The sequence below is a fragment of the Microcaecilia unicolor genome, chromosome 4, assembly GCF_901765095.1.
Source record: "Microcaecilia unicolor chromosome 4, aMicUni1.1, whole genome shotgun sequence".
Classification (NCBI taxonomy): Eukaryota; Metazoa; Chordata; class Amphibia; order Gymnophiona; family Siphonopidae; genus Microcaecilia; species Microcaecilia unicolor.
The window spans coordinates 91,603,515-91,627,528 of NC_044034.1; the positions used below are offsets into that span (position 1 = coordinate 91,603,515).

The following is a 24,014-nucleotide window of genomic DNA, read 5'->3' on the forward strand; positions in this document are numbered from 1 at the left end:
TTTGGAGATATCTCCACAAGCTATTCCTCCTTGTAATAAAATTTATTATTTGCCGATATCTAAAAAAAAAAGAGTCTCCTGGACGAATGGGAAATGAAATAGATCTTCAAAATTTAACAGCAATTTTAGAAGAATCCATTACTGAGGTGGAGACACGTGGAACATTAATTGTTTCTTTAATATTTGACCAAGACCTTAGCTCCTTGATGAGGCTTTATTTCAAGAACTCAATGAAACCATTTTATGGTAAAAAGATATGGATTTACCCTGATGTGACTAGAGCTACACAGGAAAGGAGAAGACAGTTTTTGTTATTGCGTGAGAAAGTGAGAGAGATGGGTGCAACATTTTTGTTAGCCTACCCTTGTAAATGCGTGGTAAAATATTTGGGAAATAAGTATATTTTCTATGAATCTAACCAATTGCAGATTTTCGTAGATAGGAAAAGCTTAAATTAGGAATAATATTATGAAGAAATTATAAGGTAACAACAGATGTTAAGCTACTATGGTTATTTTTATTTTTGTCCTCTTTGAGGACTTTCCTTTGTATCATATTTAAATACTCCCCCTTACTACTTATATATATTGTGGTCTAAGGAAGTGTAATATTGTTACCTTTGGAGCCGTTTAGGTTCAAAAAATGCTTGTGTAAAATTCTTTCTGTGTTTCAACAAGTATGATTTGTTTGTCAACCTGTATAAATGATTAAACTTAAATTAAAAAAAAAAAAAAGAAAAAGAAAAAAAGAGTGGACTCATAACCTCAGACCGGTGGGTTCTTCGAATAGTACATCTCTGATACACCCTCAATTGGCATCTCAAACCTCCAAATTGTCCACAGAGAGCTCATTCATTCAGCTCTTAGAACAGGCAGGTACTTGCAGAGGAACACTCTGCCCTTCTGAAGGCCCATGCGGTCAAACCCATTTCACTAGGGGTAGAAGGGTGAGGATTCTATTCCAGGTACTTCCTTATGCAGAAGAAAATGAGCGGGGGTGGGGGGTGGTGGGGATGCATACCATCCTAGACCTAAGGGCCCTGAACAAATTCCTAGTGTGGGAAAAATTCAGGATGGTTTCCCTGGGCACCCTTCTCCCAATGATTCAGGAAAACGATTGGCTATGCTCTCTGGACTTAAAGGATGCTTGTCAGTGATGACACCAGCCTGCTGTCTGTGCCCTGATGTCCATCCGACTCGGGAGTCAGCTGAGCCTACAGTAGATCCTCTCCCCCTTAAATTCTTCTTTATTCCCTCCCCACAGGCTAATATATATATATATTTTTTTACTTACAAGTTGCTCAGTGCTTTAAATTCCAAGTTCCCTCTTCTGACTCTAGCTAGCCATGGGACCTCTGCTGCTGGAGCCTCTCTCTTGATGTAACTTCGTGTTTCTATGTAGGCTGGCAATAGCAGCAGAGGCAGCCAGCCAGCCTGTGAGCGAGACCGCCCACAGCACAACCTAATACAGCCACGAGCCACCATGAGTTGCTGATGCACACCGGTAGTTGCTTGCTGCCATCTCTCCAGGCTTCCCCCAAACTTCTACGGAGCTGCCGAACACTAAACCAAAGGCAAGTTGGTGTGTGTGTTGAGGGGGGGGGGGGTGCAAAACTGCAAATTATTAATGCAGGAGGGAGCACGGCTGTGAGTGGCTGTGCAGCAGGTGCTGACCATGTGCCTCAGCCTGGAGTGTGGTGTTGAAGCTGGCTAGAGGCAGTGCACACTACAGAACTGAGTGAGGGTGGAGGGTGGGACCTGGCAGCCTGAGCAGCCTTACTAAAAAAAAAAAAAACTGAAGTGCCTCCATTTATAGCCCACCCTAGACTTCAGAAAACCCAGAGCCTGGGTGATTATTAGACAATGAGGTATGCAAGCCATCTTGTGCCCCTCCCCAACTCCTACCCTTTTTGGCCTCAACCTTTCCTGATTTGATTTGTGCTGCCCCTCCCCCTTTCAAGCTTTTTGTCTACCTTCTGCCACCAGGTTCCCTCTGCTTCCTCCTCCATCTCCCATCAAAATCTTCCAGCCTTGATAACCTTACCAAGTCTGCTCCCCACTTCTGAAGCCAGTAGGTAGAGCTTTCTTCCATACATGCTTACTCTAATCGATCTGCCCTCTAGAAATGCCCAGAGCTCTGCAAGGACTTGCCTCCATCTTCATTACCCCACCTGTAGGCATGTAAAATACAAGACACTTTATGCTTCGTCCTTCCCCTACATCAGCACACAATCCTGGAATGTCCTGCCACGACAGCTTAAGGAGCTCGTCGACCATCTGTAGTTCAGGAAGTCCTTAAAGACCTTATTTGCCAAGGCTTATTCCCCTGGCTACTCCACTGTTTAACCTCTACCACTTGTTGGCTCTTCACCCCTGTCCTTTGTCCGTGTCATCCAGTGTACCTTCCCCTCCTGTCACATTCTGTTTCTGTGCCATCTCTATATTGAATTGTATACTCTTGACTTAATGTAAGCCGCATTGCGCCTGCTTATGTGGGAAAATGTGGGGTAAAAATGCACCAAATAAAATAAATGTCACCCATGAGGTTTTCAGGTCTGTTGCAGAATGTTCTTTGTGGGGTTATGTATTGGTGTGTTTTCTGTGTGTATTAGCATATTGAGGTTCCAGGCAACACCATCCTTATACAGGTGATGTTACTGGAAAGTGTACATTTTCTGCTTCCCATCTGCTGGTAGGGTGAAATAACTGTTTTGTTTATCATTTATTAAAATTTACTATACTGCTTTACTTGTGAACAAGTCAATGCGGTTTACAGATAATTATAAAAAAAACAAAACAAATTTGAAAAGAAAAACCAGTTAAGATGGAAAAGACCCAACTACCCAAGTTAGAGCACAGTCATGCAATATGGCAAAATTACAAACAAGCAAACGCTTGTCTGTACTGGTCTAGCAGGAATCAGAGTGATTAGCAGTGAACAAATTTCACCTTTCAAGATATCAACTATGAGTCTGAATAAAGGGATTTGCATTTTATGTAAAATTATCTCATGCGTGTTCATGGTCTATCCTGCAAGGCAGTCTGGTTGTGTTCTGAGCATTAATCTGAGAACTACTGCCTTAGAATAATAAACATACAATAGTTTCTGCATTAAACTTCTGAAAAACTTGTAGATTTTATGAGATTTTATTTTGTGCTAGGTTATTCGATATTTTGATCAAGAAGTTTGGCATTAAGAATAATTAAAATAAGCTCAGATGCAGAGAATTCAAGGCCATCTAGCTGCCACTAATTGTGTACATGGGGTTGCATAGTTATATTCTCAGTTTTCAGCTTTTGATGTAAGCTAATTAACTTTTTTTTTTCAATGTAAAATATTTGTGATAAACATACAATTTAAAGGAAATAGCTTAAAATGTTGAAAAGTGGAAAATGTCAATTATCCTCTCATTCCCACTATCCATGATTTATTGTAAGCCACATTGAGCCTGCAAAGAGGTGGGATAATGTGGGATACAAATGCAAGAAAGAAAGAAAGAAAGAAAGAAAAAAAAAATCGCAAACTATGTTACACTTCAGATATCATACAACATATGTAACTAAACCAAGGGTTGCACATTTTGTTTAGCAGTGATGCCGTAAAGATTTCTTACAGGAGATTACTGAAATTGTACTTTAGTGTTGCAGAAGTAATTTGGGTAGTATAGTAATGGAAAACTGGATAGTGACATGACATAGGGCATTCTTAACATTGCTAGATATGTATGGGGTTTCACAAGTATGTATGGGGGTTTCACAAGTTTTGGTCTTTGTGGTATATCTTGTCGAAGAGATGGGTCTTGAGCTGTTTGCGGAAGTTGGTCAGTTCATAGGTCGCTTTTAGGTTCCTTGGCAGTGCGTTCCAGAATTGCGTGCTCATGTAGGAAAAGGTTGATGCGTGCATTAGTTTATATTTTAGGCCTTTGCAGTTAGGGAAATGAAGGTTGAGGAATGTGCGAGATGATCTTTTGGCATTCCTGGGTGGTAGGTCAATTAGGTCTGACATGTAGGCTGGGGCTTCGCCGTGGATGATTTTGTGTACTAAGGTGCATACTTTGAACGTGATGCGCTCTTTGAGTGGTAGCCAGTGTAGTTTCTCTCGAAGGGGTTTTGCGCTTTCGTATTTTGTTTTCCAAATATGAGTCTGGCTGCTGTGTTCTGGGCTGTCTGGAGTTTTTTGAGTATTTGCTCTTTGCAGCCAGCGTAGAGTGAGTTGCAGTAGTCTAAGTGACTGAGTACTAATGATTGTATCAAATTCCGGAAAACATTTCTGGGGAAGTATGGTTTTACTCTCTTTAATTTCCACGTTGAGTGGAACATCTTTTTGGTTGTGATTTTCACGTGATTCTCTAGTGTCAGGTGCCGGTCAATGGTGACTCCTAGGATTTTCAGGGTTTCTGAGATTGGTAGATTTAGTTTTGGGGTGTTGATGGTGGTAAATTTGCTCGTATTATGCTGAGAGGTGAATATTAGGCATTGGGTTTTTTCTGCATTGAGTTTTAATTGGAAGGCGTCTGCCCATGAGTGCATGATATGTAGACTTTGGTTGATTTCATTGGAAATTTCTTTTAGGTCTTGTTTGAATGGGATGTAGATCGTTACATCGTCGGCGTAAATGTATGGGTTGAGGTTTTGTTTTGATAATAGTTTGGCTAAGGGTGTCATCATTAGGTTGAGTATTGTCGGTGAGAGGGGGGATCCCTGTGGAGCTCCACATTCAGGTGTCCATGTGGCTGATGTTGAATCTGATGTCACTTGATATGAGCAAGAATTGATGACGTTTTCTCTAAAATGAATAGTGTAGATCCTGGGGTTGTACTTCATCAGCATCTCTTTTCTAGAGCTTACCTGATATTTGTAAACATAAAAATTCTACAGTTTCGTGCATCAATGTCTCACAGGTTGGGAGAAAAATAGTATTTTTACTACCGTTCAGATTATATCTTATTTAAAACACCTGCTTGTTTTTCAGACTATGAGAAGACACAGAAATGAAGTGACAATTGAACTGCGAAAGGTAACTAGAAGTTTGCTTATTCTATGGCCTCTCAGACTTGTCCTGGTGATCCCAATGCTAATTGGGTTTTCACGGTATCCAAATTATATAGAAAATTCATGTATATTGTGTGTTCTATGTATATAAATCCTTAGCTTTTGCATATTCATTGTGGATATCCTGAAAACCTGACTGGTGGGATCATCAGAACTATTTGAATAGCTTTAAACTTTGGTTACACCTGATTGTATAAACTAGTGTTTGCTTTTCAGATTCTTGAGTCTTACCTAACAGACCTGGTTTTTAGGCTAACTATACACTGAATGTGCACATTTTATTTTCATGCATTGGAGCCTCCATCAGCTTAGATATCTTAGGCATAGTCATAGTGGCTCAAGCATAGTTGGTATACCAGTAATACACACTTCCACTAAACTAGCAGCTTCCAAATTCCATTTTCTGGACTTACCAGGTGTGTTCAGGGTTCCAGATTCCATTTTCTGAACTCGCTGGGTGTGTTCAGGGTAACAAAATTACGCATTTTAACCTCATTACAGCAAATGTGTAGAAAATCCAAAGTCAAAAGAAAAAAGCAACACTGGGCCTTCAGAACTAGGACAACAGGAGTACTTTATTAATCAATGACCCGACATGGGCCGTGTTTCGGCGCCAACAAAGGCGCCTGCTTCAGGGGTCGATGTGCTGATGCAATGACGTGCAGATGACAAAACACGATTGCAAGTCTTTGTTGCAGGACAAGAGGCAGAGGTCACAGTTCAGGAATTCTTACAGCAGCCATTGGTGGAGGAGAGGAAGAGAAGGGAAGAGCAGAGCTTTGCCTCTTGAGTCAGTCCATCGGGTGTGATCTGTGGTGTTGGTGTTTCATGCAACACCGGCACTTGCGGATGACTTTGGGACTGGAAAACTACTTGGATGTCCCTATTGAAGCACTGGTCTCGGTAAACACATCTTTAGTCTTGGTCCCCCTAGGACTGTTCCTGTCTTACACCGATGACAGGTGCAGGTACGTCAGTGCAAGATCTTAGACGTTCTGTCGCTATTCCTCCTCTTTTTGAGAGGATTTGGAGATCCCTTCTGTTGCTGCTACTGAGGAGAGAGCATCTTTATACAACATTTGTGGCTTTCCTGAATTTGTCAGCCAGTACCCTTCTCGCTCCTTGGTGGTTAGATATGTAAGCTATAGCGATCTGACTGTGCCCCCCCCCCCCAGTTGACAGTGCTGCCACCTTAGCTTTGTTTTGCTGGCTGCTCTTCAGCCATACTGGTTCTTCATGAGCATATTCTTCTGTGGCCTGGTATGTTAGATTTCAGCAGGGGGTAGAGGTTGCTGTCATCCACTTTGTGAGTTGGCCGGACACTACCAGGTGTATTTTTATTTGGGTCGAGTGACACTTCTCCTGTGCCTTATGGGGTCTCAACTACCAGTGAGAGGCTAAACTCACCCTTATGGCTGCCCTTCTTTAATGTTGGGTATTATTAGGAAAGGTATGGAAAACAGGTGTGAGGATGTTATAATGCCGTTGTATCACTCCATGATGCGACCACACCTTGAGTATTGTGTTCAATTCTGGTCGTCGCACCTCAAGAAAGATATAGTGGAATTGGAAAAGGTGCAGCGAAGGGCGACTAAAATGATAGCGGGGATGGGACGACTTCCCTATGAAGAAAGACTAAGGAGGCTAGGGCTTTTCAGCTTGGAGAAGAGACGGCTGAGGGGAGACATGATAGAGGTATATAAAATAATGAGTGCAGTGGAACAGGTGGATGTGAAGCATCTGTTCACACTTTCCAGAAATACTAGGACTAGGGGGCATGCAATAAAACTACAGTGTAGTAAATTTAAAACAAATCGGAGAAAATGTCTTCACCCAACGCATTATTAAAGTCTGGAATTTGTTGCCGGAGAATGTAGTGAAAGCGGTTAGCTTGGCAGAGTTTAAAAAGGGGTTAGACGGTTTCCTAAAGGACAAGTCCATAAACCACTACTAAGTGGACTTGGGAAAAATCCACAATTCCAGGAATAACATGTATAGAATGTTTGTAGGTTTGGGAAGCTCGCCAGGTGCCTTTGGCCTGGATTGGCCGGTGTGGACAGGATGCTGGGCTCGATGGACCCTTGGTCTTTTCCCAGTGTGGCATTACTTATGTACTTATATGTAATGTCCCTTGACAGTTCTACCACGGGCGAATGGGTACCTGTGCTAGGGAATTCACCCTGGCATGTTGATAGTGGTGGCTGATGTTTTCAAAGACACACCTCCCTTTTTATCTCAGAGGTTTTTGTCGACAACTTGGGCAGCACTCCCTCTGGTCGCGTTGGAGTGGGTACACCACTTATACATCTCACTGGGCTGAACTCCAGCATTTTTGTTCTCGTCCTTGGCCCACATACCTTAACCTGGATATCTCTCCAGCTACAGTGGGGGACAAACTTGTCACTATCTCTGGACTGCCGGTCCATCAAGGAGGCCCAATCTGTTGATGGGGAACTGCTCTTTTTCGGGGCAAGGCCCCGGCTGCTAAATTACCATTGAGAACATTTTTCTTCGGATCTCAGTGCAGCAAGCTCCTTGCAGACCTGTGGTTCCAGGAACTTGCCTCTAATTTTTCTGCTGTGAGGTGATATATATTTTCCTTTCTGGCCTGTTGGCTAGTGGAAAGCTTGCTCACATACGATGCTCAGAGGTCCATTTGAGGTGCAATTCTATGGCATTGCATCTCCTGGGAGGTTGCTTCTGTGCAGTCCCTCTTGTTTTTTTTTTTTTTCTAATCCTCAGGGTTACCTCCCCCCCCCCCCCCCCCCCCTTGCGAGGTGGATGGTAGTACACTCCTATCACCATCCTTCTCCCTTTTATACATGGAATTTCAACCCACAATGATTCAAAGGTGTGATTTGTGTCCTGCTGAATTTGTAATCTATCTGAGTCAAGGCTCTCGTTAATATACAATGCTACCCCTCCACCAGTCCGGTCCACCCTATCACTACGATATACTTTGTACCCCGGTATGACAGTGTTCCACTGGTTATCCTCCTTCCACCAGGTCTCAGTAATGCTTATTATATCCAATTTTTCATTTAGTGCAATATATTCCAACTCTCCCATCTTATTTCTTAGACTCCTAGCATTTGCATATAGACATTTGAGTATGTATGTTGTTCCTATTTGCATGATTCTTAGTACTTGACACTATTGATTTGCCATCTTTTGTCTGACCTTTAGTTGTATTTAAGGGCACCTGGCCTACCACTATCTGTTGTGCAACCTCATTATCCAGAAATCCTATCTTCCCTGTTTGTGAGATATCCTTGCAAGATACTGTATCCTGAACCATGCGCTTTTGAGCGACTTTCAGCCTTTCCCCCATTTCTAGTTTAAAAGCTGCTCTATCTCCTTTTTAAATGCCGATGCCAGCAGCCTGGTCCCACCCTGGTTAAGGTGGAGCCTATCCTTTCGGAATAGGCTCCCCCTTCCCCAGAATGTTGCCCAGTTCCTAACAAATCTAAAACCCTCCTCCCTGAACCATTGTCTCATCCACGCATTGAGACTCCGGAGCTCTGCCTGTCTCTTTGGCCGTGCGCGTGGAACAGGTAGCATTTCAGAAAATGCTACCCTAGAGGATCTGGATTTGAGCTTTCTACCTAAGAGCCTAAATTTGGCTTCCAGAACCTCTCTCCCACATTTTCCTATGTCATTCGTACCCACATGTACCAAGACAGCCGACTCCTCCCCAGCACTATCTAGGTGACGCTTGAGGTCCACCACCTTCGCACCAGGCAGGCAAGTCACCAGGCGATCCTCACGTCCACCAGCTACCCAGCTATCTATATGCCCAATGATCGAATCACCAACTACATCGGCTGTCCTAACCTTTCCCTCCCGGGCAGTACTTGGAGACATATCCTCGGTATGAGAGGATAGTACATCCCCTGGTGGGCAGGTCCTGGCTACAAGAGTACTTCCTACTTCACCAGGGTGATGCTGTCCTTCTAGGAGACCTCCCTCCTCCAAGGTAGCACAAGGGCTACTAGACTGGAGGTGGGACTTCTCTACAACATCCCTGTAGGTCGTCTCTATGTACCTGTCTGTCTCCCTCAGCTCCACCAAGTCTGCTACTCTAGCCTCAAGAGAACGGACACGTTCTCTAAGAGCTAGGAGCTCTTTGCATCGGGCGCACACACATGACATCTCACCAACTGGGAGATAATCATACATGTGACACTCAATGCAAAAGGGATCCTTTTTTCTATTCTCTATACTTTTTGCTTCAGAGTGGGTTGTCTCATTTCCACACTCACGCTTCCATGTGTGTTATGGAGATTCCACTTCCATCTCCTCTCTCCCTGAGTAGTCCTTGTCTGCCGCAGAAGCGGGCGTTGTCTGCTGTTCTCTGTTTTACCATTCTCTGTCAGGATTTTACTCCTGGGGTTCTGGTTTGCTTCGGATTGCTGGGTCACTCCATTTTGAACCTAGTAACAGTTCTATTTTTTTCTTTTGTATTGCACTCAAGTGGATTTCCCATGAGTCCTTGTCTAAGTTTCTGTTGGCCTTTTCTTTGCAGTGATGATTTTCTTGTCTGAATCCTTTCATGATCTTCTGCCCTGGCATGTGTGTGCTGCATCCTTTGCACTGCAAATATTTGGTGGCCAACCTTTTATTTAGTTGCCATCTAGAACATGCAGTCTCTATTCATTTTTCTTTTCTTGCACTCAGCTGTGTAATCCAGGAGGATCCTCTTGCTGATTGCAATGCTTGAGCCCTAGCTCAGCTGTTAGTTTCCTTCTGAGAATTTGCATGCTGCTTATGTAGTTTTCATTCTGCGGATTCTCATCTTCCATAGCGTCCCACAGATCAATCCAGAGACTGGTGGGTTATGGCCTTCTGCCAGCAGGTGGAGATAGAGAGTACTCTATATGTGGTCATGTGTAGCCACCCAAACCTCAGTATTCTCTCTATCTAGCAGGTGGATGGTCATAACTCTGCAGGTCTGGATTTGGGGGCTCCTTGCCCGTTCCCTCAGGATAAGTTGAGATACCCTACGGGGTTGAGGGCTCGCTAAGATGCTGAGCGGGGACACCTGGTGGTGCCAGGCCCCCCCCCCCCCCCCCCCCCCCCCCCCCCGCTGGTTCCCTTCCTGGTGCACGTGAGTTGTTAATCTCCTGTTTTTCAGGAAAAAGAAAAAAAAACACCCTTGTGTGTTATTTGCCTGGCACTCACAGTAAGCAGGGGTTCTGCAAGTCAGACTGGGGGGAGCCGTTCCGATAGCGGGCAGGGGGATTCCTGTGGTGCTTGGTCAGCTGGGCACATGGCAGCCCCATCGGAATCGGTGAAATGCTGCTCCCGGTGAGGGAACCAGAGAGCAGCGTCTGAAGTGTGCGCTGTCTGCCCTCAGGACTCTCCGGTGCAGGGAGGATCGGCGGGGCCAGAGTGGCTGGAACAGGTCGCGGGTCCGTCAGCCCCGTTGCTGGGCTCCTCCGGGCGGTCTTCTTCCCACCAGGCGGCAGATAATTTTGGCACCGTTGCGCCTTTGAAGGCGTGGGCGGCAGCGGATTCGGCATCCGTCAGCTGAGGTGTGTTTAGCTGGGACTGGGGCGCAAACGGCAGGCTCCGGGGGAGCGGTGGAAGTGGCGCGCAGATTCTCCTCACTTCATTTCATCAGGCGCTATCTTGGATTCGGAGGGGGATTTGGCTGCAGGGCCTTCTGGTGCAACAGCTCGGCGCCAGGTACCCCTGCCTTCTGAGGGCTCTCAGGGAATAGTGGGGTAGAAGAGGCTGGAGCACCTTTTTCCCCTGAGTTTGTGCTTCTGTTGCACAAAGCCTTTTACTCAAAAGATCGGGGGGGGGGGGGGGGGAGGACCCGGGCAATATATGTATTTTGGGGGCCTCTGAGGAGGATTTTTCTGCTTCCTCTCCCTCGCTGGCTAAACGCCCACACGTGGATACGCGGGGGTTGGATTCAGTTTCAGTGTGCACAGAGGTAGATGATTGTCGGTTGTCTGAAGTTTCCCAACTGACCTGGTCTGAATTACTATAGGGGGAGATGATCCCACAGCGGCCTGGTTGTTTCGCCATGAGGAATTGACTAACCTGATTGTCAGGGCCATGGAGATTTTGAATATCTCGGCTCCAGACAGCGGACTCACCTCCTCGGCAGCCCCCTCTATGATGTCGGGGACTAAGCGGCTGTACTGAACCTTTCACATTCATGAGGCAATGAAGGCGCTCATTGCAGCGCAGTGAGACACATCGGAGGCAGGGTTTCATGTGATGAGGGCCATGACGCGTCTATATCTGCTTCCAGAAGGAGAGCAGGAAACTTTGCGTTTGCCCACGGTGGATTCGTTGACTACAGCGGTTACTAAGAAGACTATGTTGCTGGTGGAAGGCGATACGGTACTTAAGGATCCGCAGGACAGAAAATTAGAATCTTTAATGATGTTTGAGGTAGCAGCGTTATGTATGCAGGCGTCGGTCTGCGGGTCCTACGCAGCCAGAGCGTGCCTGTCCTGGGTGCAGAAGGCAGCCTCTTCGGAGGAGCTGGTGGCAGCCTTGCCTTCGCTCGAGGCTGGACTTGCTTATTTAGCAGATTTGTTGTATGATATTCGGGCATCGGCGAAGGAGGTGGCCCTCTCAGTGGTGGCTTGCTGCTGGTTGGACTTGTTCATTTGCCATTTTGAGGCAAGCTTCTGTTTGGCGAGGATTTGGACAAGATTGAGGATCTGGGAGATTCTAAGGGCCGTCGTTTGCCGGAGGATAAGCCAAAGTTGGCTTCTCACACGGGGTCCTCTCGGGCCCGGTTTCAGGATGCAAGGCGTTGTTGCCCAGGCAGGTCAGTGTTGTTCTCTAAGCCGCGTTTTCCTCAGAAGCAGCAGCCATTTTGTGGGGAGCGCTGCCCAGGCGGCTTGGCCTCAAGACCGGCCACAGGGGCTCGTACCCAATGATGGGGCCTTGGTCCATCTCCCAGGTTCGATAAGGGGACAGCTGTCCTTTTTTCTGGGAGAATGGACCAGGGTGACTTCAGACGAGTGGGTTTTGGAGGTAATCCAGGACGGTTAAAAAATAGAAATTTTTTTTGACCCCTGTCAGATTTTTTGCGTGGAGTCTTCTTGCAAATCGCCATAAAAGAGAGCAGCGGTCAGAGACACATTAGAGAATTTAATTTGCATGGGGGCTGTGGTTCCTGTACCGGTGACGCAGCAGTTTCTCGGCTGTTATTCCATCTATTTCGTGGTGCCAAAGAAGGGAGGCTCTTTTCGTCCGGTGCTCGATCTCAAAGGAGTAAACAGAGCTCTGTGAGTGCTTCACTTTCGGATGGAAACTCTTCGTTCCGTTATAGCCACAGTTCAGCCCGGAGAGTTGCTTACTTCCCTCGATCTCAAAGAGGCTTACGCACATTCCCATTTGGCCGCCTCATCACCGGTATCTGCGGTTTGTAGTGCTAGGTCAGCACTTTCAATTCCAGCTGCTTCCCTTCGGATTGGCAATGACACCCCAAACCTTTTCCAAGATTATGGTCATGGTCGTGGTCGTGGCATTTCTGTGACAGGAAGGGGTGCAAGTGCATCCTTATCTCGACGACTGGCTGATACGAGCTCCGTCCTTTCAAGACAGCATTCAGGCGACAGACAAGGTAGTCAGCTTGCTGAGTTCGTTGGGTTGGATTGTCAACCTGGAAAAGAGTTATTTGGTTCCCTCTCAATCCTTGGAATACCTTGGGGTTCTTTTCGACACCCGGTTGGGCAGAGTCTTCTTGCCAGAGAGTCAGAGGTTGAAGCTTCAGGCGCAAGTTCAGAGTCTATTGTGCATTCCAGCACTCGAGACCTGGGGGTTTGTTCAGGTTTTGGGCTCCATGGCAGCCACGCTGGAGGTGGTTCCATGGGCCAGGAGTCACATGAGGCCTCTTCAGAGGACCCTGCTGAGCCACTGATCTCGGAGGATTACTCAGTTCGGCTACCATGGGAAACGTTGGTCAGGATGGACATGCATTGGTGGCTCCGGGTCGACAAGCTGGGCCTGGGGATGCCCCTGGCGGTTCCGGACTGGGTAGTGGTGACTATGGATGCCAGTCTTTCAGGATGGGGAGCCCGTTGTTGGGGGCTCATGACGCAGTGTTCTTGGTCTCCGGTGGAGGCTTCTTGGTCCATCAATCGGTTGGCACTGAGAGCTGTTCGGCTGGCATTACAGGCCTTTCACGCGGAACTGGTGGAGAGGCCAGTTCGTGTTCTCCGACAACGCGACTGCGGTAGCCTATGTCAATCGCTAGGGGGGGTCACCAAGAGTGTTCCGCTGGCCAGGGAAGTGACGTGTCTATGCTGTTGGGCGGAGGAGCACTTGACTCCACTCTCGGCGGCTCACATAGCGGGTGCGCTAAACACCGAAGCGGATTTTCTGAGTCGTCATGTCTTGGATCCGGGGGAGTGGGAGCTCTCCGAACAGGGGTTTTCATTGATCACGAGCCGGTGGGGAGGTCCTGCTGTGGACCTAATGGCGCGAGCAGCCAATGCCAAAGTGACACAATTTTTCAGCAGAGGCAGGGATTCTCAGTCTCAGGGGATCGATGCGCTTCTCCAGCCTTGGCCTCTGGCAGATCTCCTGTATGTATTTCTGTCGTGGCCCATGATAGGTAGGATATTGGGATGGGTGGATTGCCACCCAGGTCGTGTGATCTTCGTGGATCCGGATTGGCCCAGGCGTCTGTGGTACGCAGATCTGGTTCGCCTTTGGGTCAGGGGCTGTTACGTCAAGGTCCCATTCTTATGGAGGATCCCTCCCCGTTTGGTCTTACGGCCTGGCTATTGAGAGGGCAAGTTTGAGAAGGAAAGGTTATCCGGACAAGGTGATTGCCACTATGCTGCGAGCTAGGAAGCGTTCCATCGCGAGAGTGTGGCAGACCTTTGAGTCGTGATGTACGGCGGCAGGAATCTCAGCCTTTTTGGCTCTGGTGTTTTTGATCTTGGCCTTTTTGCAGGATGGCCTTGACAAATGCCTGTCGTTGAGCTCTTTGAAGGTTCAAGTGGCAGCCTTGGCGTGCTTTAGGGGCCGTTTACAGGGGGTCTTCTTGCTTTAGGGGCCATTTACAGGGGTCGTCTTTAGCCTCTCACCCGGATATTGTTGTTTTTTTTGCGGGGGGGGGGGGGGGTCAATTATTTGCGCCCACCGCGGACCTCGATGTTTCCTACTTGGAATCTGAATTTGGTGTTTAAGGCACTACAGCGGCCTCCCTTTGAGCCTCTGTCTCTTTTGTCAGTAAAGGATTTTTGGTCGCTATTTCATTGGCGAGGAGAGTGAGGCAGGGGTTACTCTATGGACAGTTCCTTCCTTTTTGCCCAAGATTGTGTCGCATTTCCATATGAATCAGCAACTCTGTCTTCCCTCTTTTCGTAGAGCGGATCATCCGACGGAGTTTCGCACGCTCAGGTGTCTGGATTTTAAGTGGGCTATTATCAGGTATTTGGAGGTGACGAATGACTTCTGGTATCTGGATCATCTGTTTGTGCTTTTTGCGGGACAAAGAAAGGGCAGCAAGCGTCTAAGGTGACGTGGCTCGCTGGTTGAAGGAGGCTTTTGCCTCAGCGTACATCACTTCCATTAGGGATCCGCTGGCTCACCTTCGAGCTCATTCCACTAGGGCACAGGCGGCTTCTGTGGCAGAGTCGAAGTCGGTCTCTTTGGAGGAGATTTGTAGATCGGCTTCCTGGTCGTCAGTTCATACTTTTTCGAAGCACTATAGGTTGGACGTAGCAGCAAGGGCTGACGCTGTGTTCGGGGCTTCGGTGCTCCAAACTGGGATCTCTGTGTTCCGCCCTACTTAAGAACTGCTTGGGTACATCCCACCAGTCTCTGGATTGATCTGTGGGACGCTATGGAAGGTAAAATTAGTTATTACCTGATAATTTTCTTTCCATTAGTCCCGACAGATCAATCCAGAGGCCCTCCCTGGAAGTTTCTGCTTATATTGTTGTTTTGATTTCTAGTTTCATGTGGAGTTCCAGTTTCAGATTGTTTATTGTTTGTTCAACGTGGATTGGAGCAAATTCCTTACTTGCTGTGAGCTGCACGAGTTCCACTTGCAGTTGCAGGATGTACTTGAATTTTCTGAGGACAGGAGAATAGCTCTCGAGTTGGGAGTTTACATGGCTTTGATATCGATAATGCTGAGGTTTAGGTGGCTACACATGACCACATATAGAGGCTCAGAAGTTCTCTCTATCTCCACCTGCTGGCAGAGGGACATAACCCACCAGTCTCTGGATTGATCTGTTGGGACTAATGGAAAGAAAATTATCAGGTAATAACTAATTTTACCTTATTCCTGATTCAAGTAGCATTCCTTCTGCTCCATAGGAATAACTGCTTCATTTGAGTTTTGGGAGTTTCTGGGATCCAACTCCACTCGCCTTGGCCCACTTTTAATTCTGTCCCAGGCTGCACTTCTGATGACTTGATTAGATTCTGATTCCTATGCTCGTGCTTAGCCTTTGCGAGGTGCAATTCGTCATTGATTGTTGGTTCCATTGAGCATGGTAGCTAGAGATTCCCCATGTGTGAGAATATTGGCCTGCTTATCCTCGGAGAAAGCGAAGATACTTGCCTGTAGCAGGTATTCTCCAGGGACAGCAGGCCATATATTCTCACAAACCTTCCCACCTACCCTAGGAGTTGTTTTTTTTTTTTCTTTTTTTTTTAATGCTTAAGTATTATACTGATGCTCCCGTGTTCACCGGGCAGGAAGGCACTCGCCCATGTGCAGTGGAGCACCACGCTTCAGAAGACTCTTTAAAAGCTTGTTGCAAGCTCCGGATGGGCAATGCAGGAACGCATTACCCACGTGTGAGAATATATGGCCTGCTACAGGTAAGTATCTTCACTTTCTATCCAGTCTGCCCTTCCATGCCATCATCTCTCCCTTTCGCTCCCTTAGAGATCCTACTTACTTGTCCCAAGTTCTCTTGAATTCAGATAGTTTTTGTCTCCACCACCTTTGCCAGGAGTCCATTCCACAAATTCATCACCCTTTCTGTGAAGTATTTCCTTGGGTTACTTCTGAGTCTGTCCCCTTTCACCTTCATCCTATGCCCCCTTGTTCCAGAGTTTTCTTTCAATTGAAAGAATCTCCATGTGTGCATTTATGCCATGTAAGTATTTAAATGTGTCTGTTATATCTCCCCTCGCCCTCCTTTCTTCCAAAGTAAACATATTGAGATCTTTGTCCCTATATGCCTTATGATGACCACTGACCATTTTTTAGTAGCCACTTCTGGATGGATTCCATCCTGTTTATATCTTTTTGAAGGTGTGGTCTCTAGAATTGTACACAATATTTTAAATGAGGTCTCATATAGGTGCTTCATTGCCTCCTTTTTCCTACTGGCCATTCCTCTCTCCCTATGCACCCAAGCATCCTAGTTTTTGCTGTCACCTTTTCTACCTGTTTGGCCACCTTAAGACTGTTGCATACAATCGCACTCAATTCCCTCTCCTCTTTTGTGCACAAAAGTTCACCCCCTAAACCGTACTGTTCCCTCAGGTTTTTGCAGCCCAAAATCATGACCCTGCATTTTTTTTTAGCATTAAATCTTAGCTGCCAAATTCCGAACCATTCTTCAAGTTTCCATAATTCCCTCCTCATGTTATCCACATCATCGGGAGTGTCTACCCTAGATTTTTGTATCATCCGCAAAGAGATAAACCTAACCAGACAGCCCTTCAGCAATATTGCGTACAAGAGTCTTTAAAAAAAAAAAAAAGCCCAAGAACTGAACCTTATGGCACACCATCAGTGACATCCTTTTCCTCAGAGTGAGCTCCATTTACTACTACCCTCTGTTGCCTTCTAGTCAACAAGTTCCTAACTCAGTCACTTTAGAGTCCATACTGCCTGGGCACTGTTAGTAATTCATACGGAACCGTGTCAAAGGCTTTCCTAAAATATAAATACTCCACATCTAGTGCTGTCCCTTTATACAACACTCTGGTCGCCCAGTCAAAGAAATCAAACCAAGGCATGACCTACTTATAAAGCAGAGTACATATGGACTTATTGCCAGCAATGCTTATTGTATTAGCTCTGAACCTGTGCCATGGTTCAGTTGTTTCTTGATAAAAGAATTTCCTATTCTATTACCTGGTTTACATAGGGAAGGTGCAGATAGTTATGATGTGGAGCGACTGAAGAGTTGGAATATATTGGAATATATTGCACTAAATGAAAAAATGGATATAATAGGCATTACTGAGACCTGGTGGAAGGAGGATAACCAGTGGGACACTGTCATACCGGGGTACAAAGTATATCATAATGATAGGGTGGACCGGACTGGTGGAGGGGGTAGCATTGTATATTAACGAGAGCCTTGACTCAGATAGATTACAAATTCAGCAGGACACAAATCACACCTTCGAATCATTGTGGGTTGAAATTCCATGTATAAAAGGGAAAAAAATGGTGATAGGAGTGTACTACCGTCCGCCTCGCCAGGATGAGCAGGTAGACACAGAAATGATAAAAGAAATCGGAGACGCGAACAAAATGGGCAATGTGATAATAATGGGTGACTTCAATTATCCAAATATAGACTGGGTAAATGTAACAATGGGACACGCTACAGAGATACAATTCCTTGATGAAATCAAGGACAGCTTTATGGAGCAACTGGTGCAGGAGCCGACGAGAGAAGGAAAATTTCTAGACTTGGTCCTTAGTGGAGCGCATGATCTGGTGAGGGACGTTATGGTACTGGGGCCGCTTGATAACAATGACCATAATATGATCAGTTTTGACATCGACCTTGAAGTAACTGTACACAGAAAGTCAAGTACGTTAGCGTTTAACTTTAAAAAAGGAGACTATGATAAAATGAGAAGAACGGTAAAAAAAAACTTAGGGGGGCAACTGAGAGAGTAAAAACTGTACAACAGGCGTGGACGCTGTTCAAAAATACCATCCTGGAGGCCCAGGCCATACATATTTCGCGAATTAGAAAAGAAAGACGGAAGTCCAAAAGACACCCGGCCTGGTTGAAAAGTGTGGTGAAGGAAGCTATTAGGGCTAAAAGAAACGCCTTCAGAAAATGGAAGAAGGAACCGTCTGAAAATAACAAGAAACAGCATAAGGAGTGTCAAAGCAAATGCAAGGCGCAGATTAAGAAGGCCAAGAGGGAGTATGAAAAAAAGATAGCATTAGAGGCAAAAAAAACATAGTAAAATTTTTTTTTCGGTATATTAAAAGCAGGAAGCCGGCAAAAGAATCGGTTGGGCCGCTGGATGACCGAGGGGTAAAAGGGGCGATCAAGGAAGACAAAGACGTAGCGGAGAGACTGAATGAATTCTTTGCTTTGGTCTTCACCGAGGAAGATTTGGGTGGGATACCGGTGTCGGAAATGGTATTTCAAGCGGACGAGTCGGAGAAACTTACTGACTTCACGGTAAACCTGAAGGACGTAATGGGGCAGTTCGGCAAACTGAAGAGTAGCAAATCTCCTGGACCGGATGGTATTCATCCTAGAGTACTGATAGAACTGAAAAACGAGCTTGTGGAGCTACTGCTAGTGATATGCAACTTATCCTTAAAATCGAGCGTGGTACCGGAAGATTGGAGGGTGGCCAATGTAACGCCCATTTTTAAAAAAGGCTCCAGGGGAGATCCGGGAAATTATAGACCGGTGAGTCTGACGTCGGTGCCGGGGAAAATGGTAGAGGCTATTATTAAAAACAAAATTACGGAGCACATCCGAGGACATGGATTACTGAGACCAAGTCAGCACGGCTTTTGTGTGGGGAAATCTTGCCTGACCAATTTACTTCAATTTTTTGAAGGAGTGAACAAACGTGGACAAAGGGGAGTCGGTTGATATTGTGTATCTGGATTTTCAAAAGGCGTTTGACAAGGTACCTCATGAAAGGCTACAGAGGAAATTGGAGGGTCATGGGATAGGAGGAAATGTCCTATTGTGGATTAAAAACTGGTTGAAGGATAGGAAACAGAGAGTGGGGTTAAATGGGCAGAATTCACAATGGAGAAGGGTAGTTAGTGGGGTTCCTCAGGGGTTCGTGCTAGGACCGCTGCTTTTTAATATATTTATAAATGATTTAGAGATGGGAGTAACTAGCGAGGTAATTAAATTTGCTGATGACACAAAGTTATTCAAAGTCGTTAAATCGCGACAGGATTGTGAAAAATTACAAGAGGACCTTACGAGACTGGGCGGCTAAATGGCAGATGATGTTTAATGTGAGCAAGTGCAAGGTGATGCATGTGGGAAAAAAGAACCCGAATTATAGCTACGTCATGCAAGGTTCCGCGTTAGGAGTTATAGACCAAGAAAGGGATCTGGGTGTCGTCGTCGATAACACACTGAAACCTTCTGCTCAGTGTGCTGCTGCGGCTAAGAAAGCGAATAGAATGTTGGGTATTATTAGGAAAGGTATGGAAAACAGGTGTGAGGATGTTATAATGCCGTTGTATCGCTCCATGGTGCGACCGCACCTTGAGTATTGTGTTCAATTCTGGTCGCCGCATCTCAAGAAAGATATAGTAGAATTGGAAAAGGTGCAGCAAAGGGCGACTAAAATGATAGCGGGGATGGGATGACTTCCCTATGAAGAAAGACTAAGGAGGCTAGGGCTATTCAGCTTGGAGAAGGGACGGCTGAGGGGAGACATGATAGAGGTATATAAAATAATGAGAGGAGTGGAACAGGTGGATGTGAAGCGTCTGTTCACGCTTTCCAAAAATACTAGGACTAGGGGGCATGTGATGAAACTACAGTGTAGTAAATTTAAAACAAATCGGAGAAAAATTTTCTTCACCCAACGTGTAATTAAACTCTGGAATTCGTTGCTGGAGAAAGTGGTGAAGGCAGTTAGCTTAGCAGAGTTTAAAAAGGGGTTGGACGGTTTCCTAAAGGACAAGTCCATAAACTGCTACTAAACGGACTTGGAAAAATCCAAAATTCCAGGAATAACATGTATAGAATGTTTGTAGGTTTGGGAAGCTTGCCAGGTGCCCTTGGCCTGGATTGGCCGCTGTCGTGGACAGGATGCTGGGCTCGATGGACCCTTGGTCTTTTCCCAGTATGGCATTACTTATGTACTTATGTTGCTGGTATGTATGTTCAAAGTGACATCAATAGATATAATGAAAGCAGTTCATATATGGGTAGATCTTTAGAGGTATTAAGAATCTTCTATTTCTCTTAAGACTCCTGAATCCTTGACATCTACAGAGCTCTCCTTGATTTACCCCTCAATTGAGGGCTGCAAAACAGAGAGGCAATGGAAGTCTTGCTCCAATGCCTTTACATTAACTGAATATTCTGAATATTTAAACCATTATGATTCTTTGACTCTTGCTGCTAAATGTGATTATTTTAATAGGCATTTTCATGATACAAACACAATTATTTTTCAAGATGGAGAGTAAATATATGTTCAACAAGCTAAAACATGAGTTATGTTTAAAAAAAAAAAAGTTGAATTTTAGAGAAACCTTAGTATTTCATAACTTCAGAGATGGGGATCCCTCCTTTTTTCGCTCCCTCCCACTTGAATCCTCTTTTGACCCTGCTTAGGCCCATTCTTGCCAACATGAGACTACACACCTGTATGGGGGTGACAAAGGCCGCGGCTTCTTTATTGTCAACAATTTAAATAAATGTAAGCCAAATGACAGAACAGTTTAACCCTGAGCTACACCAGTGATGTCTAAGAACCAACATTTGCATTCCTCAACCACCCGCACACTCAGCAAAGTGGTATGAGATGAACTCACCTAACCCATTAGTTAAAATCCAGTTCATCCCCAATGAGCCTGATACCCTGTAGCTCAGGTTACAGCCCGCTGCGACAAAAGTTTCGAACCCCCATCGACCCATGCTCCCTACTTTCCAGTGTACTGAAGGGTGGGAAAGCTGCCTTCAAGCAGCAGAAAAAGCCCTGCACTCTGGAGGCGTGCCTTTAAATAGCTTGCTCAATCTCCTGCTTCATCTGGGACTTCTACCTTGGCCACCAACCAGCTCATTCATCTGCCTAGCTTACCCTTGAACTGCCCAATGACAAGCCAAGCTGCCCCTGACCTTGCTTTCCTCCCTCCCTCCCTTTTCTTCCCTACATTTGCACAATCTATTGATATCGCTGGTAAGGAGCCCCCCCCCCCCCCCCATCCTTCACTTAATTGACCTTCTTCAGATAGGCTTTCGTACTAGATAATTCTATGCCAGTCTTCTCACATAAATCTTGGAATATGATGGCAATAATGTATTAGGTGCAACATATTAATATTGCACTAAGATTAAAACTAAACTTTCTTATCCTATGCAGCAGATGAATTCAGGAACCTAGTGGGTTGTGTCCATCTATCAGCAGGTGGAGATAGAGATTACAGAGTTGAAGATGGTGATACCAGACGGCGAGCTCCTCCTTCAACTAGTATAGCTCTATCTCCACAGGTGGTAGATGGCATCTCAGCAGCTCCTGGGTTTGTCTTCAGCTCCTGGGCCTTTGAGCCAGTTGAGCCTGGAGGGGTGTTTGGTTGGATGACCAGCTTTGGAGGCATACCCGGCCTCACCCTATGGACCCATTTCTCCCAGATTTTCTCCTGTCTTTTAGGCTGTAGCCTTCCTCACTTGTTTAAAAACAAAAACCAAACTAGTGCTCGGCCTTTAAAAAACAAACAGGGATAGTCTTGCATCGGGCTGATCAGCTGTGCTTCTGCACTGCCGGTAGTTCTTTGGGCTGAGCCGCCAGCTGCTTCCTCGCTGGGAGTGGGTGCGGTGCTTCTCTGGTGGTGAGTTTTGTTTTGGCGCCTTTTTTTTTTTTTTTCTTTTGGGGGGATCATGGCGACGGAGTTGGTGAAGCGTTGCTCCTGCTGTGGAGCGCACAGGTTGTTGACCGGCGTCTATCTCGTGGGGTGTGCTGAGGCACTCTTCGGTTCTGGTGAGTGCCTGTCTCTGGAGCAGTCTGACTCGCGCCAGGATGTTTGGGGCATGCATGGCCATTTTCCTGTGCCTTCCGATGCGGTTCCTGCCACGCAACTGTTGGTGGCTGGGGAGTCCTCCTGGCCTGCTTTTAGCCTACATGTGGCAGCTTTGGGGGTGTTTCTGCTCCTGGGGGGACTTCCTGCAGGACTTTCTGCTCTGCCTTTGATTTGGGGGATTTTTTTTCTCCCCATATTTTATTCTGTTACTCCATCAGGCATATTTACTGAAGAGGTCTTTACCCCTTTCTTATTTTTCTGTTGCTCCTGTCTTAGTCTCCTGGGTCAGAGGTGGCTTTACAGGCTTCCTTGGAGGATCCGGTTTCCAAATGCTTGCATATTTCTCCAGGCTCGGACATGGGGTCAGCGGTACCTTTTTCTGGGCCCTTGTCGTTGGTGACGGGCTTGGGGGGGGGGGGGGGCTTACATCCGCCTCAGGGTGGATGAATTGGAAGAGGGTGAAGTGACCCAGGAAGAGGCTGATGATCAGTCTGCCTTTTCCACCAGAATGATCTGCTGGTGCTCATCTGTCTGTCTGTGGAAGCTTTGAACATTGAGGATCCTGAGGTGCTACCGTCAATCCCAAGGTGGCCTACACTAGGAAGCCACCTAAGACGTTTCCTGTGCATGCCACCATTCAAGAGCTTATTCTGTCCCAGTGGTCTGGTCCTGAGGGAAGTTTGAAGGTAGCCAAAGCTGTCTCGCCGGACCCAGCAGTGGCAGAGCAGGCGGAGAAGCAGGCTCTGCCAAGTGTGGATGCCTTAGTCATGGCAGTGACTAAGACCACCCTCCCTGTGGAGGGTGGTGTGGCCTTGAAGGATATGTAGGACTGATGCCTGGAGGCTTCTCTTAAGCATGCCTTTGAGGTCTCGACGCTTTCGTTGTAAGCATCTTTCTGTAGTTCCTACACCACCAGGGCCTATCTTAGCTGGTTGCAACAGGCCTTGGAGCAGGAACCGGGGTCGATTCCAACCCTTGGAGGTGCCTTGTCTTGCATGGAGTCTTCTAATGTATCTAAATATTTCCCTTGATGGGGAATAAGGGTTTTCCTCCTGGACTGACCAGTGCTTTCAGCAATGGGCATCCCGAAGTTTGGCATTAATACAACATGCTCTCTTGATGATGATGAACTGCAAATGTTATCTTATGAAACAATACAGACAGCCTACTTACTATAACCTCGCGACTGGTATGCTTATCCACAGATGCCAGGACTCTTAGCCACCAACTTCAAGAAAGTGCTAGCAAAACAGTTCACACCAGTATAATGTGGCAGATATATAATTTATGTGTATAGAGTACCCTCAGATATAAACCACTGTAACTGCAGTCAATAATGCTGCTAAAAAGTGGCATAGCACTTCTTTCATTAGGTAACTCTAACAATTTTTTGGGAGAGCAACATATGCTCATTTTTTTATGCGTCCCAATCACCACAGTGCTATAAAATCACTTGTTACTTTTAAAATAGTATATACTAGGTGAAAACTGTGCACTTATCTTTTGAGTTCTTGCCTCCCAGGCAGAACTATATTGCCTTGCTGAAACATTTATCAGTTGCCTTCCCCTGGAACTGCCCGACTCCGCGGGGTTTCAATCACTTTCCTCAGGGACAAGGGTTAAGGCTGCATAGATGTTATCTTCCTCCTTCTTTGTTGCTTCAGTTTTGTGGATTGCTTGAACAAAGAAAAGAAGCAACAAAGAAGGAGGAAGATAACATCTATGCAGCCTTAACCCTTGTCCCTGAGGAAAGTGATTGAAACCCCGCGGAGTCGGGCAGTTCCAGGGGAAGGCAACTGATAAATGTTTCAGCAAGGCAATATAGTTCTGCCTGGGAGGCAAGAACTCAAAAGATAAGTGCACAGTTTTCACCTAGTATATACTATTTTAAAAGTAACAAGTGATTTTATAGCACTGTGGTGATTGGGACGCATAAAAAAATGAGCATATGTTGCTCTCCCAAAAAATTGTTAGAGTTACCTAATGAAAGAAGTGCTATGCCACTTTTTAGCAGCATTATTGACTGC

The 24,014-nt window shown here is 46.0% G+C and overlaps 1 protein-coding gene across 1 annotated transcript in view; it reads left to right on the top strand.

Annotated features, from left to right (window-relative positions):
- Nucleotides 1-24,014, top strand: part of KPNA3 (karyopherin subunit alpha 3) — a 282,370-nt gene that overhangs the window by 34,862 nt on the left and 223,494 nt on the right. The window contains exon 2 of the mRNA XM_030200459.1: nt 4,972-5,016. Coding sequence (XP_030056319.1) covers nt 4,972-5,016 — 45 coding nt within the window. The remainder of the gene's footprint in view (nt 1-4,971; nt 5,017-24,014) is intronic.